At 26.5% G+C, this 19,853-nt stretch overlaps 2 protein-coding genes across 2 annotated transcripts; one reads left to right on the forward strand and one right to left on the reverse strand.

Moving 5' to 3' along the window:
* The first annotated feature begins 1,163 nt into the window (after positions 1–1,163).
* On the forward strand, positions 1,164–3,817 carry LOC145947305 (uncharacterized). The gene is made up of 6 exons (XM_083057112.1): positions 1,164–1,361; positions 1,527–1,734; positions 2,434–2,784; positions 2,990–3,280; positions 3,479–3,673; positions 3,774–3,817. The coding sequence occupies exons 1-6, from the start codon at positions 1,164–1,166 to the stop codon at positions 3,815–3,817; spliced, it is 1,287 nt and encodes a 428-aa protein (XP_082913238.1).
* A 909-nt stretch (positions 3,818–4,726) lies between these two features.
* On the reverse strand, positions 4,727–11,068 carry LOC145947307 (uncharacterized). Its single transcript, XM_083057114.1, has 5 exons — positions 11,010–11,068; positions 9,527–9,695; positions 8,581–8,776; positions 7,784–7,971; positions 4,727–4,753 (listed from the first exon to the last, which is right to left on the reverse strand). The coding sequence occupies exons 1-5, from the start codon at positions 11,066–11,068 to the stop codon at positions 4,727–4,729; spliced, it is 639 nt and encodes a 212-aa protein (XP_082913240.1).
* Between the last annotated feature and the right edge of the window lie 8,785 nt (positions 11,069–19,853).

Here is a 19,853-nt window from a genome sequence, read left to right on the forward strand (position 1 = left end):
GGCGGAAAAGCAAATCAATTACAGATCAAGAAAAAGACAACAGCCTCTTATGAATATTAATAGTACAAATGCATTAAAAAACGTTATTGAATATTATATAGGTTCTATGGATGTGATTTGTATTCATTGTAATGCTAAACATTTTGCAGCTGAAAAAATTCATAACAAAGGTAATTCATTTCATGATTGTTGTAATCATGGTGCTGTGTATTTAGAAACTTTGCCTCAACTTCCACAATTTCTACGTAGTTTATTCGACGGTAGTCATGCAAAATCAAATAATTTTTTCCAACATATTCGTAGTTATAATAGTTCATTTTCATTCGCATCATTTAACGCTAATTTGAAAACTTAATTTTGAAAACAGGAGACCAGGTCCATATTGCTTCAAAATACATGGGCAGATTTATTATCAGATTAATACAGCATTGTATGCTGCTCAAAATGAAAATCCGACTTATGGTCAGCTTTTTATTGTAGATTCTAATGAAGCAATAAATTATCGTCTTAATGAAAATTCACATTTAGATTCTGAAATCGTAGAAAATCTTGAATATATAATGCGAGAATTGAATATATTTGCTCGCTCTTATCTAATGATGAGTGAAGAATTAAAAAATCAACAACAATTAGAGACAGAATCTGAAGAATCGTTTTCAGAATTACAATTATTATTTACGTTAAGATCAGGCATGGATCGACGCCGATTTAATTTTCAAAGAACTAATGAAGTTGCTGCTGTTTTTCGTACAACTGCTGATGGAGAAATTCCAGAATCATACGTAACAATACGTAATAGAAATACTAAAACTTTGCAAAATGTTAGTAGTATGGATCCAAATGTTGAACCATGGATATATCCATTATTTTATCCGTATGGTACTCAAGGATGGCATTGTCATTTAACAAAATTAAATAGTAATAAACGAATAACTCGGGGACAGTATATTAAATATCGTATGGCTATTCGTGATGAATTTAATGTTTTTTTATCAGGACGTCGTCTATTTCAACAGTGGCTTGTAGATAGTTATGTTAAAATAGAAAAAGATAGAATTAATTATTGCAAAAATCATCAAAAAGAATTACGTTCTGAAACATATCAAGGTTTAAGAGATTATGTTCAAACTATGGCAAATAATTTAAATGGCCGTATTGGTAAAATGGTTATACTTCCTTCCACGTTTATTGGATCGCCGCGTAATATGTTACAAAATTATCAAGATGCCATGGCAATTGTTAGTAAATTTGGTAAACCAGACCTTTTTATTACTATGACTTGCAATCCAAAATGGCGTGAAATTGAGGAAAATCTCTTGCCTGGTCAACAAGCTTCTGATAGACCTGACATTTGTGCTCGTGTATTTAATATTAAAAAAGATTATTTAATTGATTTAATAGTTAAGCAAAAACTTTTTGGTGATGTAGCAGCGTTTGTGTATGTTATTGAATTTCAAAAACGTGGTTTGCCACATGTTCATATGTTAATTACTTTAAAATATAATTTTAAAATAATAACCCCACAGATTGTTGATAAATATATTTCTGCTGAAATTCCTGATCCATGTGAGAATCAAATTTTACATGATATAGTTATGAAACATATGATTCATGGACCTTGTGGTGATTGGTGTTTAGTAGATGGACATTGTTCGAAACGTTATCCGAAATCTTTTTTAGAAGAAATTAGAATGGATGAAGATGCTTATCCTTATTATCGTCGGCGTGATAATGGTAAAAATTTTGAACGTCCTGGTGGATATATAATTGATAATCGTTATGTTGTTCCATATTGTCCTATTTTATCAATTATATTTAATTGTCATATTAATGTTGAGATAGTTTCAAGTATCAAATCAGTTAAATATTTATATAAATATATTTATAAAGGACATGATGTTGCTGCTATAACCATTGAGCCAATAACAGAAAATATAATTATTGATCATGATGAGATACATAATTATATCGAAACTCGTTATGTCGGACCTGTAGAAGCCAGTTGGCGAATTCTTAGTAAAAAATTACAGGATAAAAGTCATGCTATAATGCGTTTACCAGTTCATCTTCCGAATGAACAAACTATTATAATTGAAAATGAATGTATTAATGACGGAATGACTTCTGCTTTAAATCAAGTTACAATGTTAATAGATTATTTCTCATTGAACTCACGTGATGAAGAAGCAAGACAATATTTATATATTGAAATTCCACGTAATTATACATTTAAAAAAGAGAAAATTAATGGCAGTAATGTATCGCGTTGGATTAAACGCAAAAACTATTTTAATTGTATAGGACGAATGTATTCCGTTAGCCCATCACAAACAGAATTATATCATTTACGATTATTGTTACTCACAGTAAAGGGAGCTACAAGTTTTAATGATTTAAGAACTATAAATGGAGAATTTTGTCAATCATTTTCAGCGGCATGTTTGGCGTTAGGTTTAAGCGAAGATGATGATGAATGGAAACGAGCTATGAATGAAGCTGTTGGATGGATGATGCCAAGACAACTTCGTAGATTATTTGTACGTATATTATTACATTGTCAGCCGCAACATCCTGAAGAGTTGTGGGAAAATTTTAAAGTAGCAATGTCTGAGGATTACGTTCGACAATTTGGTATATTACAAGGACAAAATAAAGCCTATGCGCAAATTAATAGTATACTACGTACTGAAGATAAAAGTCTTGCTGATTTCCCACAAATGGAACAATTAATAGAAAATAATGAAGAGGAGAATTATATAATACTTGAAGAAGCTATGGAAATAGGTACTAAACAATATAAACAATGAAAAGCAAAAAGAGATAGTCGATATTTTATTAGATAGATTAAACAATGATAACAATCATAATAATTGTTTTTATATTGATGGTCCGGGTGGATCAGGTAAAACATTTATATATACAACTATCTATCATTTAGCTAGAATTAGAAATAAACGCGTGTGTACAATGGCTTTAACGGGTATTGCAGCGACATTATTGCCTACTGGAAAAACAGTTCATAAGACATTTGGATTACCAGTTCCATTATTTGTTGATTCATCATCTGCTATTAAAATACAATCTAAAGAAGCTCAATATTTGAAAGAAACTGATATTTATATTTGGGATGAAGCACCAATGGCACCACGATATGCTTTAGAGATTATGGATAGAACATTGCGTGATGTTATGAATAATGATTTTCCTTTTGGCGGAAAAATTGTTTTATTAGGTGGTGATTTTAGACAACTTTTGCCTATAAAAGTACATGCTACTCGAAGTGAAATTGTTAATCTTTCTATTAAATTTAGTTCTATTTGGAAACATTTCGTAAAATTTTCTTTAACACAAAATATGCGAGTTCTCCCAGAAGAAATTGAATTTGCAAAGTTTTTATTAGATATGGGAGATGGTATATTAAATGATTTCAATGATAACATACAGATTCCTGAATGTTGTGTAACACCTATTAATGCAGATATTGTGGAAGATATATATGGTGAATTAATACGAAAAAAGGAATTTGTCAAAGTAACTAAATGTGCGATACTTTCTGCAAGAAATGTTGATGTAGATGAAATCAATAAAAAAGTTGTTGAATTATTAGATTTAACAGGTGAACGAATTTATACAAGTGTAGACAGCGCTGTAAATAATGATAATGGTGACCTTGGTGAAGCTTTATTACCAGAATATTTAAATAATTTATCTCCATCATCTCTTCCTCCCCATGAATTGCGTTTAAGACCAAATTGTATTGTTATGTTGATTAGAAATCTTAGTATCAATGAAGGTCTTTGCAATGGAACAAGATTAATGGTTATAGAGCTTGCAGATCATTTATTAAAGTGTAAAATTATAACAGGCGACAAAGCAGGAGACATTGTATTTTTAAATCGTATAACATTATATTGCGAAAATATATATCCCTTTACTTTTTCTAGAAGACAATTTCCGATAAAATTAGCTTTTGCTATGACAATTAACAAATCTCAAGGACAAACATTTGATAAAATTGGTCTAGATCTTCGTAAAGATGTTTTTAATCATGGACAACTTTATGTTGCCTTTTCGCGAGTTCGTTCTTGGAAAGCATTAAAAGTTTATCTTGGTAATCAACGGAATAATAGATACGTAAAAAATTACGTCTATAAAGAAATATATAATTAACTTTTTGCTTTTTAAATTTAATAACAAATAATGATTTATGTTAAAGTAATAGTAACAGTAGAAATAATAATTAAAAAATAATAATAATTTAAAATAATAATTTTATGATGTTCATTTTATTAAATTAATATTTATATATAATATTAAAAGTGATTATAATATATTATATTTATAAATTATTATTATTGTTATTATTATTATTATTAATGTACTAAATATATTTAATAATAATATAATTTAAATAGTTTAATTTTATAGTAATATATTATTGAAATTATATTATTAATTATTATTATTTTAACATTGATTTATTACTAAATTAATATTGCCTACCATATATTAAAATAGAAAGAATAAAACAAGGTACAAATAATTAACAATAATTAATTTTATTTATAATAATAATTTTTTAAATTATTTATAATTATAAATTAAACAATAAATAAAATTAGGTAAACAGAAAACTATTTTTAAACATAAAAACCAATTTTTAAAATAATTTATAATAATTTATAATTTTATAACAATAATTTTTATAAACGTTTTTGAATAAAAATTATATGGAGTTTCTTTTGCTTCGATCCTGCAAAAAACGAAATAATATAAATTTATAAAATATAAATATACACAACGCGTATATGTGTTTTTCAGTTTGTGTGATGTATTTGTGTATATGCGCATGCGCGTATGCATAAATTAACTAGAAACCCATGAAATTATAACGTCAGAAGCGATAAATTATAACTTTTTTTTGGGAAATATATCAAAATAATTTTTAAAAAGAATTATTTGATAATATAACTATATTTATAATATACATTATACAGGGTGTCCAATTTTAAGAAAACGCACCTCGATAATTCTTCAACGAACCATTTTCAGCAAAAATGTTTCAGACAAAAGTTGTATGGTTTCAATAGGGACATAAGATGGTGCCATTGATTTGACCTTGAAAAGTCATTTGAAGGTCACGTAAAGGTCAACTTTAATTTCTTAAACGGAACCATCTATTTTTCATTGAATATTCTTGTAGCTTATCTCGAGAGCTTTCCAAAACCCTATAATAAAGTACTTTTTCAAGGAGTACTCTTTGAGTTATAAAGGTTTGAAGCTAACAATGTTATACCAAAATGTAAAATATCTTGTAAAATATTCAGTTTTCAAGGTCAAATCAATGGCACTATATTATGTCACCCTCGAAACCATACAACTTTTGTCTAAAACATTTTTGCTGAACATGCTTCGTTGAAAAATTATCGAAGTACGTTTTTTAAAATGGGACACCCTAAATATATATATATATACAGGGTGTCCGGTAATAGTCGCATCAACCGTCGTGTGCAGGTAGAGCTAGTTAAACCGAGTAGAAAAGTCCTCTACCATTTTGCGATATTCTCAATAATAAGAGAGATATTAATTAATAAAGATCAGCCAATTCGCGTGACGACGGCGAGAAGAGACAGCCCAGTTTTATGTCGTTACTAAGCATGCGGCGAAAAGAAACAGTATAATGTTACACGGTTGCTAAGCGCGCGATGAAGCGGGGAGGAGCGCTTTACAAAAGACAGTAACTCCATACGAGTAGCGCTAACTTTGGACCCCCGAGTGGGCTGTCTCTTTTCGCCGCACGCTTATCATCGCGCGAATTGGCTGATTTTCTTTAATTTATTTCTCTCTTATTATTGAGAATATCGCAAAATGGTAGAGGACTTTTCTACTCGGTTTAACTAGCTCTACCTGCACACGACGGTTGATGCGACTATTACCGGACACCCTGTATATATATATACAGGGTGTCCGGTAATAGTCGCATCAACCGTCGTGTGCAGATTCCTGGGATCATTTGGAGACGATTTTTCCTCAGCAAAAATGTCGAGACACCAATAATTTTCGAGTTATAAGCGATTGAAAATAAAGGGTTTTTCGCAAACTAAGCCTTGTGGAAATAAAATAATAATAAATTCACATTCTTCAGTTAATTTTAGGTAGAGTTTACTTTAATAGAATTTTTATTTAAGGCTTAGTTACAAAGATACATGATAGCAAAAATTGAAAACATGCAAAAAATAATGACCTCCCTCGACATTTTCGCTGAGGAAAAATCGTCTCCAAATGATCCCAGGAATCTGCACACGACGGTTGATGCGACTGTTACCGGACACCCTGTATATATATATACATATAAAACTACATCATATGTACATAATATTATAAAATCTTATAAAATCTCAATTATTAATTCGTATATTAAATAGCTAAATAAATTATGCTCAATTATCGAAAGTTCTATTTTCGTTTAAAATGTAGATGAGTTATACAGATGTTTATTAATAAATAATAATTAAACGTTAGTAATCGTATTTTTAAAAACTTTATTTTGATGTATTTCTCAATAAAAAAATCATATGGTATTTCGTTTTTGACATTATAATTTATTATCAATAAAAAACGAGAAACCTTAAAAAAATTATCATAAAAAAAATCAAAAAAAGATTTTTAAAAGATCTGTTAATTCTCAGGATAGTAATTTACAAAAAGAATTAAAATATTTTTTATATATAATTGGAATTACTTTTTTTGTATTATAATTACATTAAATTAACTATAATATGTCTTTTTTTTAAGGAAACGATTTCTAAAGAACAAAAAAATCAAAATGATGTTAATTTGACATCATATTAATTAAATTTAGATACAAAGTTGGTGAAAACGACATCAAAATATCATTTCAACGTTTTTGTTCTTCCTATTTTAGTATTAAAATTATGTATCATTATAAATTAAGAATAATTAAGCTTTTTCAAATAATAATTGTGTAATAATTATACCTGATCAGATGAGTCTTCAATTTTTCTTTTTTTTAATATTTGTGTGCCTTTTAAAACTGCTAGCAGTGACATATGTCCATCAATTTTTTTACATCTTTTAAATCAGATACAAATAAATATGGTGGCATAACTATAAAATTATAAAAATATTTATTAAATATTTAAAAAATTATATATATATATATATATATGTGTATACATATATATATGTGTGTGTGTATATATATATAATATTATTTTGATATAAAGGGATTATGTGATTATTTTTTTTGTAAATGGAATTGTAAAGAAGATTTTAATGAGATCCTAAAAGGTTTGTATGGTTATCAACCAAACGATTAATTTATTTAGACAGCTTATTCTTTTTATTGATAATTTGTATATACAAAATAACACGACTTCACCATTAGAATTGAATAAAGGAATATAAGTGAATCTTCAGATATCAGTTTAGAAACTTAGTAAAAATAAAAAAAGTGCCTGAAATTTTCGTAAATATGTATGTTATATGTACATACACATATATGTAAGCACGACATATAAATGATTTATATATGATTTTATCTGTATAGTATGTACAAGTAGAGAGAGAGAGAGAGAGAGAGAGAGAGAGAGAGAGAGAGAGAGAGAGAGAGAGAGAGAGAGAGAGAGAGAGAAATTATTTAATTATATTATTAGTAATTATTTAAATATATTAATAATTATTTAAAATTCTTATTATTAGTTATTGATTTAATAATTAAAAACATGTATAATAATATATAATAAATGTTTTTACTTGTTACTTGCATAATCCCGATTACTTCAATATGATCCCCTTTTTTAATATCATATTTAAAATAATCATCCTCTATAAAATTCATAATGTGTATTTCTAATTTATACACACCATCTGTTATTGCATCACATCCAATAATTTTATTTAATTTATCTATCGTTATTTGAAAATTTGTTTTTAGATATCCTTTTAAGACTGTAAAGTATACAATTAATTAGAAAAAATAGAATAAAATTAAATTTTATTATTTATAATATAATTATAATAACGTTTTAAAAACATTTTTATATTTCTTAGCTGACGTTGTCAAGATCAGGGCAAGATCATTTTAAATTTTTTAAAAGAAACCATATTTTTTTTAAATATATACAATAAATTAATTTTTTTCTGCAATATTTGTATAAAAAAATTATAATGGTAGGATGAAAAAATAAACAGTTTACAAGATATTTTATACTATAATTTGAAATAATATTACATAAATTATGAAATATCTCATAAAATAATTATTTACCGATGATCTTACTTTAATATCTTTATACACAAAATAATGAAAGAAATTAATTAATATAAAGAAAACACGTTGTTTTTGTTTTAAAAAAGTATGTAATTTGCAATTAATAGCTATATAGATTTTAAAAAAACAGCAATATATAACAGCTATATATTTTGTAGAAAAACAATTAATAATATATAAAATAATATATAAAAGATAAGATAAAAAATTAACTTATTCCAAATTGTATAGTATAATAGGTAAAAATGATAAAAAAATTATTAAAAATATAATGAAAGAATACTTACTAATACGATTTGTAGTATTTAATACATCACAAAATTCGACTGATTCAGGTAGTGTATCTAAAGAACTAATTGGATTAAATATTCCCATATTTGATACGATTGTATTAGACTTTACTAATAATTCATATGGCACGTTGCCATTATTAAATTGTGCCATTTTTGGCGGGCGCACTTGCACACCGTCCAAATGAATAATCTGTAATATTATTATTATTATTATTATTATTATTATTATATTATTATTATATTATTTAATTATTTATTTATGTATTCTAATTTATTCTTTTATAATATTTTTCTTATTGAGAATTTAGAAACCATTGTAAAATTAAATATTTAAAGCCCGATTGTATCAACGTTACCTACTTTGGCTTTAAGCAAGACTTAAATATATAATATCTTTATTTATTTAGAAAGAAAGTTAAAGATAGATACATATTCAAGTCTCACTTAAAGCTAAAATAACATTGGTGCAATTGGGTCTAAGAAATTTCATATTACAAAATTAATACGCAAAAATTAACTTTTAAAAAAATATTAAGAAAGATATCAACTTTATTATTTTAACTCAAATATCTTAAATTTTATTAAATATTATCAAATATAATAATAATAATATTCATTGTATTTTTATAAACTTTTATATATATTTTTGTTTTATTCATTTAAAAATATTTAAAAAAAAAGTATCAAATATTTATATTCAAATTATTTAAAAATATAAACTATAATAATAAATCATGTAACATTATTAATGATAATGATAATATTTGTAATACATTATATATGTTATAATATATTAGAATATAACATATAGTGTTGATTTTATAACTTTCTGCCCTGTTTATTTTATGAACAACTAATTATATTAATTATAATAGCTAAAATTTTGCTAATGTGATTAATGTTTTTTTCCATAAATAAGAAAAATAGTAAAAATACTCACATGATTCACAGTTATAAGATGTAGAATATAATCAATATCATCATTCCAAGAAACAATTTGAATCCTCTTTCCTCTCCCATTATTTAAATAAAACTTAAAAATTTTGTGTTGCCGTTTTGTGCCTATATATAGTGGAGACTCTATACCATCCACGTAGCCAATAATTTCGCTATTATATAATTTAATTAAAAATAATTAGTAATAAATAATAATACAATTATATTATATACTCTCTACAAAATAATTAAAAATCAAGAACAATTGTTTAAAAATAGAAAAATTTTGAACAACTATATAATTATTACTATTATTATTATTATTATTATTATTATTATTATTATTATTATTACTATTAATATTATTATTATAATTACTATTATTATTATTACATTGGGTCCTAAAATTTGGAAGAATTAATTATCGCTCTAAATGACTGAAATTTATTTAAAAAAATGAAAGAGCGGGTTTAAAAATATGGGAATACGTCCTCAAAATGGTCCTCAGATTGATATTAGAAAATATTGAAATATGAAATGTCAATACCTAACATATTGATTCGTACATTGGGTCCTAAAATTTGGAAGAATTAATTATCGCTCTAAATGACTGAAATTTATTAAAAAAATGAAAGAGCGGGCTTCAAAATATGGGAATACGTCCTTAAATGGTCCTCAGATTGATAATAAAAAATATTGAAATATGACGTGTCAATACCTAACATATTGATTCGTACATTGGGTCCTAAAATTTTGAAAAAATAATTATCGTTTTAAATGACTGAAACTAATTAAAAAAAGAAAGAGCGGTCTTCAAAATATGGGAATACGTCCTTAAAATGGTCCTCAGATTGATAATAAAAAACATTGAAATACGACGTGTCAATACCTAACATATTGATTCGTACATTGGGTCCAAAAGAATTGGAACAAATAATAATCGATTTAAATGACTGAAACTAATTAAGAAATGAAAGAGCGCGCTTCAAAATATGGCAATACGTCCTTAAAATGGTTCTCAGATTGATAACAAAAAATATTGAAATATGACGTGTCAATACCTAAATATTGATTCGTACATTGGGTCCAAAAATTGGAAAAAAAAATTATCACTTTAAATGACTGAAACTAATTAAAAAATGAAAGATCGGGTTTCAAAATATGGGAATACGTTTTCGAAATGGTCCTCAGATTAATAATAAAAAATATTGAAATATGAAGTGTCAATACCTAACATATTGATATCTACATTGGGTCCTAAAATTTGAAAAAATTAATTTTCGCTTTAAATGACTGAAACTAATTAAAAAATGAAACAGCGGGCTTGAAAATATAATACGTTTTCGAAATGGTCCTCAATTTGATAATAAAAAATATTGAAATATGACATGTCAATAAAAATTAAAAAAATAATAATATAAGAAATTAAATATTAATTATTTTAAAAATACAAATTAATTTACAATTTTTTTCTTTTTCATACTTACAAAGTCGAATCATACATTTGAACGTTCTCCAAAACTTCATTTGTTGTTAATAATTCCATTACGTTTATATTATTTAAGTCTATCAATTTATCTACATTTTGAGATGTACTGCTGCTTGCAGAAATGTCCATCTATATTTTATTTTTAAAATATAAGATAATTAATGATTATGAAAAGTACATGACATACAATATATACATGTATTATACAATAGAATAAAAAATATTATGCAAATTATTTTATTATGCAAATTATTTATCTGATCTTTTATACACTATAAATTATCAATTGCTTTTCGAATAATTTATTAATGTCACAATTTAACTGTATGAAATATTACTGAATTTTATTTTAATCAGATATCGAAAATAAAAAAAAAATAATTTACTAAAATTACTCATATTTTAATAAAATAAATGCTTTAAACACAGTATGAACAAACACACACCAAACATTAGTAGGTTAACAAAATATTAAATTATTAAAATTTTTATCAAATTGTGATACAACAGAAGAAATTTAAACACGATATAATAAGAGAAAATAAAAGGAAGAAAAAGTAACGAGAGAGAGAAAAAGGAAAAAAGTGAAATGAAAAAGAAATAGAAGAAAGAAGAGAGAATAAAAAGGAAAGTAATGAAAAGAGAGAGAGAGAGAGAGAGAGAGAGAGAGGGGGGCAGGGAGGGAGGGAGGGAGAGAGAGAGAGAGAGAATAAAAGGGAGAAAAAGTAATGAAAAAGAGAAAAAGAGAGAATAAAAGGGAGAAAAAGTAATGAAAGAGAGAAAGAGAGGGAGACAGAGAGAATAAAAGGAAGAAAAAGTAATGAAAGAGAGAGAGTGAGAGAGAGAGAAAGAGAGAGAGAGAGAGAGAGAGAGAGAGAGAGAGAGAGAGAACTAAATAAAATATTTTACATACCTTATAATATGATAGATAGATAGATTTTAGATACCTTATAAATTAACTCGTAACGTTCTTTCAAAACTTTACGAATTATATCTTGGTACTTATATTTTATCAATATTTATTGTACAATATTTATATGTTAACGAATCTATGCTAATATTTGTCCATCTATTTTAACGTTAAAATTAAATATTGATTAATCATAGATTTGTTACTAGGCAACATAAATATTAAGGGCCGGTTTTAAAGTAACAGTTAGATAAAAGTTTAAACTATGTTCAGACACATGTGACAACAGAATATAAACTTTAATCTAAGTTTAAATTATTATTGAAAAACTGGTCCTAAAGAGATTAATTAACAAGATATAATTCCTACATTTAGAAAATAAATTATTTTATATAAAAATTATTATTTCTTTTTTTCTCTTCATTATTATTCTTTTTATTTTTTTCATTCTTTTTTTTATTCTATCATGATCTATTTTCATTGCATAATAATAAATAAATTCTTAAGGATATCGAAGATATCGTTAACCTAATGTTTGGTATGCGTTTTTTTGTGTACTGTATTTAAGGCGTTTTTTTAATATAAGAAATTTTATTTTTTAATTTTTAATTTTCAAAATCTGATTGATATAAATTTAAACAAAATTTTATGCAACTAAATAATAATATTGATATGTGATTTAAAATAGCAATTAATAATTTATAATGCAAAAATTAAGATTAGATAAATAAATCATGCACACACATAGTTAAACATGCAAACATCAAAATATATTTTTCTATATTGTATTGTAAACAAATGTTTATATTATATATTACATGCTTTTCAGATTAATTAATTATCATATATTTGGAAATTGAAATAAAGATAAAAACATCTAGAATGAATACATCTCAAATTCCAAAAAACTTATCGATGCAATGGATTTATTAAAAAATTATTATTTTTATTAATTATTATTATTATTTTTGATTATTTATATTATTATTTTAATATTTAATAAGTAATAAAAATCTGTATTTATTTTAATACATGTTTAATAAATATCACTGTTATCAATTTTAAATAACATGCATATTAAAAAAAAATTAAAAATAAAAAACCCATACAATCAAGTATAATTAATTGTAAAATCCCATCCAATCAAGTATAATTAATTATAAAAAGATTTAAAAAGTATATTTATTCTTAATATATAAAGCTAAAAAATTTATTTAAAAATTTTTTTAAAATTAAATCCATTTTTTAAGAAGACATATATTAAAATTAATTTATAATATAATTATAATATAAAATATATAATTAATTCTAATTTATATATATATATATATATACATATATACAGGGTGTCCGGTAATAGTTGCATCAACCATCGTGTGCAGGTAGAGCTAGTTAAACTGAATAGAAAAGTCCTCTACCATTTTGCGATATTCTCAATAATAAGAGAGAAATAAATTAAAGAAAATCAGCCAATTCGCGCGATGATAAGCGTGCGGCGAGAAGAGACAGCCCACTCGGAGGTCCAGAGTTAGCGCTACTCGTATGGAGTTACTGTCTTTTGTAAAGCGCTCCACCCCGCTTCATCGCGCGCTTAGCAACCGTGTAACATTATACTGTTTCTTTTCGCCGCATGCTTAGTAACGACATAAAACTGGGCTGTCTCTTCTCGCCGTCGTCACGCGAATTGGCCGATCTTTATTAATTAATATCTCTCTTATTATTGAGAATATCGCAAAATGGTAGAGGACTTTTCTACTCGGTTTAACTAGCTCTACCTGCACACGACGGTTGATGCGACTATTACCGGACACCCTGTATATAAACAATTTAATTCTTTATTTAAATTACAATCCTGAAAATTGAGAATTAATAAAAAATCTGTTAAGGTTCCTGATCTTCAATTATAATAATAAATTATATAATATCAAAAACGAGTTACTATATACATTTAAATTTATATATATATATGTGTGTGTGTGTATGTGCATGCATGCGTACATCTGTATATATAAATACTGATTTCTGGTTATTCTATAATAATCAATTATTAATATCTTATTATATTATTTTATTATTATAGTAAAAGTAACAATTATATTTAATGTATAAAGTACTTATTACTTTTTCAAAATGTTCATGTGTAAACTTTTATAAATAAATTTTATATTTTAAATATTAGAAAACGTTTATTTATATATAAAATTTTATTTAATTATATAATTTATATAATTATATTATATATAAAATACATTATTATATTATTTTATCATTACATTTTTCATATAAAATGAGCAATGGCGCGCGCGAAGCGCGCGCTTGTGTGTTCTAGTGTAATAAATTATGCATACAAAATCACATATATTAAAAGAATTCTGCACTGATGTAATAATAAATGTTTAGCTATATATAAAATATATGAGTATAATTAATGAATATTAAGACTTGCAGTCTGCACATCAGAAAATATATATTGAAAAAGTAAATAAAAAGAAAAAATGTAAATACAGTCGGGAAAAGAGCTGCAAAATATTAAGAAAAAGTTAAGGAAAGGAAAAATAAGACAGAAAGTGTGTTTAAAACTACATAAGGACTTGTTGCGTATCTTCGTATTCTTATATCATCAATAAAGCTTACCATATTGCCCCAAGATTACAGCAGAATATGTTTTCCATAATGAACGATCCGGAGTCTGTTGATTTTTGATCTTTTCTTCAATGGCAAAGCTATTACAGGCATCTGGTGGCCAGTAACAGGTCGAAGATTTTTCACAATACCAGTTTTTTGGTACAGCTTCAACAGTATTTTCCAAATCAAATTTAACCACGAGCCAGGGCATCTTAAACTATTTAGTAAAACTACATTAATACATTAATACATTGTCTTTCGTTTTTTATCACATTGACCCATATCCCCTGAAAAATAATTAAAAGTAATTAAAAAATTATTTAGATTATTAAATTAAAGAAAAATATATTTTATTTAAATTAACAAGAAAAAATTTTAAAATTAAATTACAAAAACATAATTATTATAAAAAAAATTAAAGATTATAATCAACTTTAATAAAAGTTTCTAAACTCATTTGATCGATTATAAAAGATATACTATATTAAATAAATTTTCAATTTTCGTTTTCTAAAATATTCAATAAATTAACATCCAATAAATATAGCCAATTAATATATACGTAATCAATTAATAATCAATAATAATCAATGTATATATATATATATATAATATATTGTATATAAATCAATAATTCAATAATTTTAATAAAAATTTAAATAAAATTTATCTTTTTTAACACATTAAAAACTTTCATTATTTTCTTAAAATATTTTATTATATAGGAAAATATTTTATGTAAAGAAAATTTCGACAAACTAGCCCCAGGAATCAAGAAATCAATAGTTCGAAATCATGGACGCGACAGTTTTCCCGATCACATTCATATTCTACGATAACGTAACATGCACGACAGAACGACGAACGCGAAATTTTTCTGCGACAACACGAACAAATAACCTACATGTGCTGTGTTCAGTAATTCACTACCAGACAAAAAAATCTATAGTTCACCTTATATTATAGATCATCAGTACTGGCAATAAATTACCGAACGCAGCTGCGACACATACATAATACGACATAATTCTTCACGAGATAAGTACATGCACACGCGAAAATGTACAACACAAGCGGACAAAGGACGATACACGACGACTCGCCTGTGTTTCACGTGGTCCCGTATCTCCGAGAGGCCGAACACAATCACTTATTCTATACTAGCCGATTCTATAGTCCTGGTCGCTTTTATCTTGCTTGAGACCGGTCGCTCCGCTCACTCGAAATAATTTCTAACAGCAATAATGTCGCCGAGAATCATCAAATTCACTAATGGCGGCCACGCTGCCGGCATGACTCGAAAACACGAAAATGCGGTAGACGAGGTTTCAGAGAGAACAGAGAGTTCGTTTTACAGAAAAGCAAGAGTTATCTTACCAGCTTGCGATCTCTTCTTTCCTGAAGATTCGGCGCACTTTCTTTTTGGAAAGGATACTGCACACGTTTTCGGCTCGTACACGAAGAGATCCGCCTCAGGCCACAGTTGCACACGAAGAGAGCGAGGTAGATGGTAGATCCTGCTCGATACAGGATCGACAGGAGTGCCACCCCACTACATGAGTAGTTAGTCTAAGGTCTCGAGCGTAAGTGGGGGCCGCTAGGAGGTGAGCCTCGGAAATCGGCCGAAAAGTGCAAAACGTGGACAGCTCTGTTTTAATTATAAGATTTCTGGAGATTTCAACAAAATCTTTAAGACCCTAAAAATTTCCTAGATAACAGCCAATCGTAATGTGAGAGAAACTCCGTCAGTAAATGAAATGGTTATGTGACATACAGTCATAGGAAAATAGGACAATGTTTAATAAAAATGTAAACAATTAATTTAAAGAAAAAGAAAAGAAAAACACAGTAAGTAGAAAAATACAAAATAGACTTTAATAATTAATTGTAGCAAATTCTATAACTAATTGCACTAGTACTAATATCCACAATATAACCTATTTATTCATAAAATCAATTTATTCATAAAATTATGTAAATATATTCATAAAATTATGTAAAAGAATGTTAACAATGCTTTGATTGATAACATGTTAATTAATGTGATAACATTATTGAATAATTATCGATCTCAAAATTTGTATTCTTTTATAGATAACCTCATTTAATTCTTTTTAATGTGTACTAATGCTGTATAATGCAAATGAGTAAATTTGCTGTTGAACTAATAAAATTTTAGCAGAAAGACATGGCAACGTGGACAAAAGAAGCAGTTCAAGTTCTAATTGACGCATACAAAAATGAGCCTTGTCTATATCAAACAAGAAACTCAAATTATCATAATAAAAACTTACGTTATGAATCATTAAAACGTGTTTGTGCAATAGTTAATACTATTAGACCTAACACTATAGAAAAAGAATGCAGTATCAAATTTTATAATTTAAGAAATCAATTTAATTCTGAAAATGCAAAAGTACGAGCATCAATGAAGAGTGGTATAGGTATAGAAAATGTGAGTATTAAAATAATTTATTAGTTAAATAATTTATAGACTAAGCATAAAGATTTATATATTATTATATACATTATGTACACAAATTATAGGTATACAGACCCAATTTATGGTACTATGATAGTTTAAAATTTGTGGAGGAACATATAATTCCCAGAAAAAGCAAAGCATCACATCTACCAAATACTAAAAAAAATACGCCTGTTCATTTATCACAAGTAAGTATTTAAATATTTAAATGTGTTAAATTCCCATGATTGCCCAACTCAATGCATATTTGCAAAACTTGTTACATATTACATATTTAAACAATATAATTATTTTCAATAATATGAACATTTTAACTAAAATTTTATTTTCTTACAAATCTTTCTGCATAATTAGATAAATAGAATTTTAATATTATTTTATTATATTTTATACGAATTACGAATATTTAAACATATTCCAAATATAAGATACATTCTTTAATTAATTATGTAAATATACTTGCATAGATAGAGAATCTACACATTTATATAATACAAGGATTAAATGAGTTTTATTTTCTTTTGTTATTTTGTAGCATGATTATTCAGAAGAATCGCAAGAGTTAATATTTAATGCAAATGAAATAATATTTGAAGATGATATTAGTGGCGTACATAATGAAGAGGATTTAAATTCTAATAATAATGAAGAATCACAATTATGTATGTCTTCATTACCTAATAACATAATTACTGCAACACAACCGATCTCGGAACAAACAAATTCACCATTTACAAATTTATCTAATATAAATACGTCAAATCCATCAAGATCACATTCAGCATTAAGTTCTGCACAGTCATCATCAGATATATGCGATATGTCAGAATCTGCATCTATTGTTCGTAATCCTAAAAAGCGTAAACTTAAAAATGAGGATATTTATGTAAAGGCAATTGAATCGATTGCAGAATCTGTAAAGATGCCATTATCAACACCAGTTACCGTTATGACAGACAGTACAGACCCTGTAGATACATGTATGAGTTTTTGGGTTCTCTTCTTTAAAAAATACAATCTCGAGATATTCAATTGGATGTTATGAATACCTTAGTACAAACAGTTGTAAACGCTAGTGTAACGGATTTCGAACGAGCTAAGAGATAAATTAGAAAACTTCTTATAAAAAAACTGTTCCTAATATATTGTATTGTATAAGATTATTACTATTATTTTCAGTTTTTATGTTTATATAAGTATGTTACATTATGATCTCATATTTTAAAATGTGATATATAGTATTCTTATATATTGTATAAGATTATTACTATTATTTTCAGTTTTTATGTTTATATAAGTATGTTACATTATGATCTCATATTTTAAAATGTGATATATAGTATTCTTATACAAAAGTTTTCTTAATATATTGTAAAGATTAAGGACTGGTTTTTCAATAATAGTTTAAACTTGGATGAAAGTTTAAACCCTGCGCATATGTGTTTGCGCAGAGTATAAACTTTTATCTAAATTTAAATTATTATTGAAAAATTGGCCCTAAATATTAATATTTTCAGTTTATATATATATGTACATGGATATATTTATATATATCCATGCATTTTCGTTTCTATTTTGTTCTATTTTTATTACATTGGATATATTGTTGTATAATATCCGTGTTTCAGTAATAAATAAACAAGTTTCAATCGAAATAATTGTCTTGAATATTGAGGAATGGAATAAAGTATCAAAGAAAAACTTTATTTTTTACAAAAGTGATTACATATATTAATATATAAAAGTAAAATTAAAAATTAAGAATATAAATACAATTATTTTTCAATATATATATTTTGCCATGGTATAGCTCCTACTGTATTGAAATATGTGCAGAAATAATCTCTGATAGTAGCAGCACTATCAGTGCAACGATTTCCGTATTGATATGATATACTATTCAAATTTGATTGGATCCTATCAGCATTGTTTCTCAATTCGGAAGGGATATAAGAATGTGCTTTCTTTTTTAGTAAAAAATTATGTAGGATACAACAAGTATACGTAATTAATTCTACTTTTTCTACTGAGAGTGGTATAGTATTCAGAAGAATACGAAATCTATTAGTCATAATGCCAAAGGCATTTTCTACCGTTCTACGTGCTCTACTCAGTCTATAGTTAAAAATTTTTTTTTCATTAGTAAGAGCGCGTCCAGGATATGGTTTCATTATGTTTGTCTTAAGAGGGAAAGCATCATCTGCTATAATTACATATGGTACGTTAACATCGTATCCAGGCAAAGAGGATGGCAAAGGAAGATTTAATTTTCCACAGTATAATTGTGCAGCCAAAGAACTTTCTCGGAATATAGAAGCATCGTGCATGCGACCATTTCTTCCTACATCCACAAATATGAAATTGTATTCAGCATCTACAAGAGCAAGAAGGACTATGCTGTCTTTTCCTTTATAATTTCTGTATATAGAACTAGAATATTATAACTATAAGTATAGTTCGAGGACGAACTACCGATCAGAATGGCCGAAAAACTGTAAGGGCAAGCCCTAGATGTCCCTAGGCACCGTTAAATATATTCATATAAACCCGCCTAAAAGGGGAGCGCGACAGGTAAGGCGCCGCCCTCCTCTACCTATCGATGTACGCGATTTAGGCTGACGAAATCAGAAGAGAGTAGTCAGGAATGCGTGAGAGAAGCAAGTCCATATGCGAAGGACTGCGTAGTCGATAAGCATCGAAAGTTCGAGAACGATAAGTAGCGTGAACAAAGGACTGCTCGCGTTACATTTTGGCTCGCGTTACATTTTGTTCAATTTCTTGTACTTCAATTTATTAAACGGGCTTATGTGCCTATCAAAATA

Source organism: Prenolepis imparis, unplaced genomic scaffold, assembly GCF_030444845.1.
Source record: "Prenolepis imparis isolate NDT839.2.m4 unplaced genomic scaffold, iyPreImpa1.0 SCAF_64, whole genome shotgun sequence".
Lineage (NCBI taxonomy): Eukaryota > Metazoa > Arthropoda > Insecta > Hymenoptera > Formicidae > Prenolepis > Prenolepis imparis.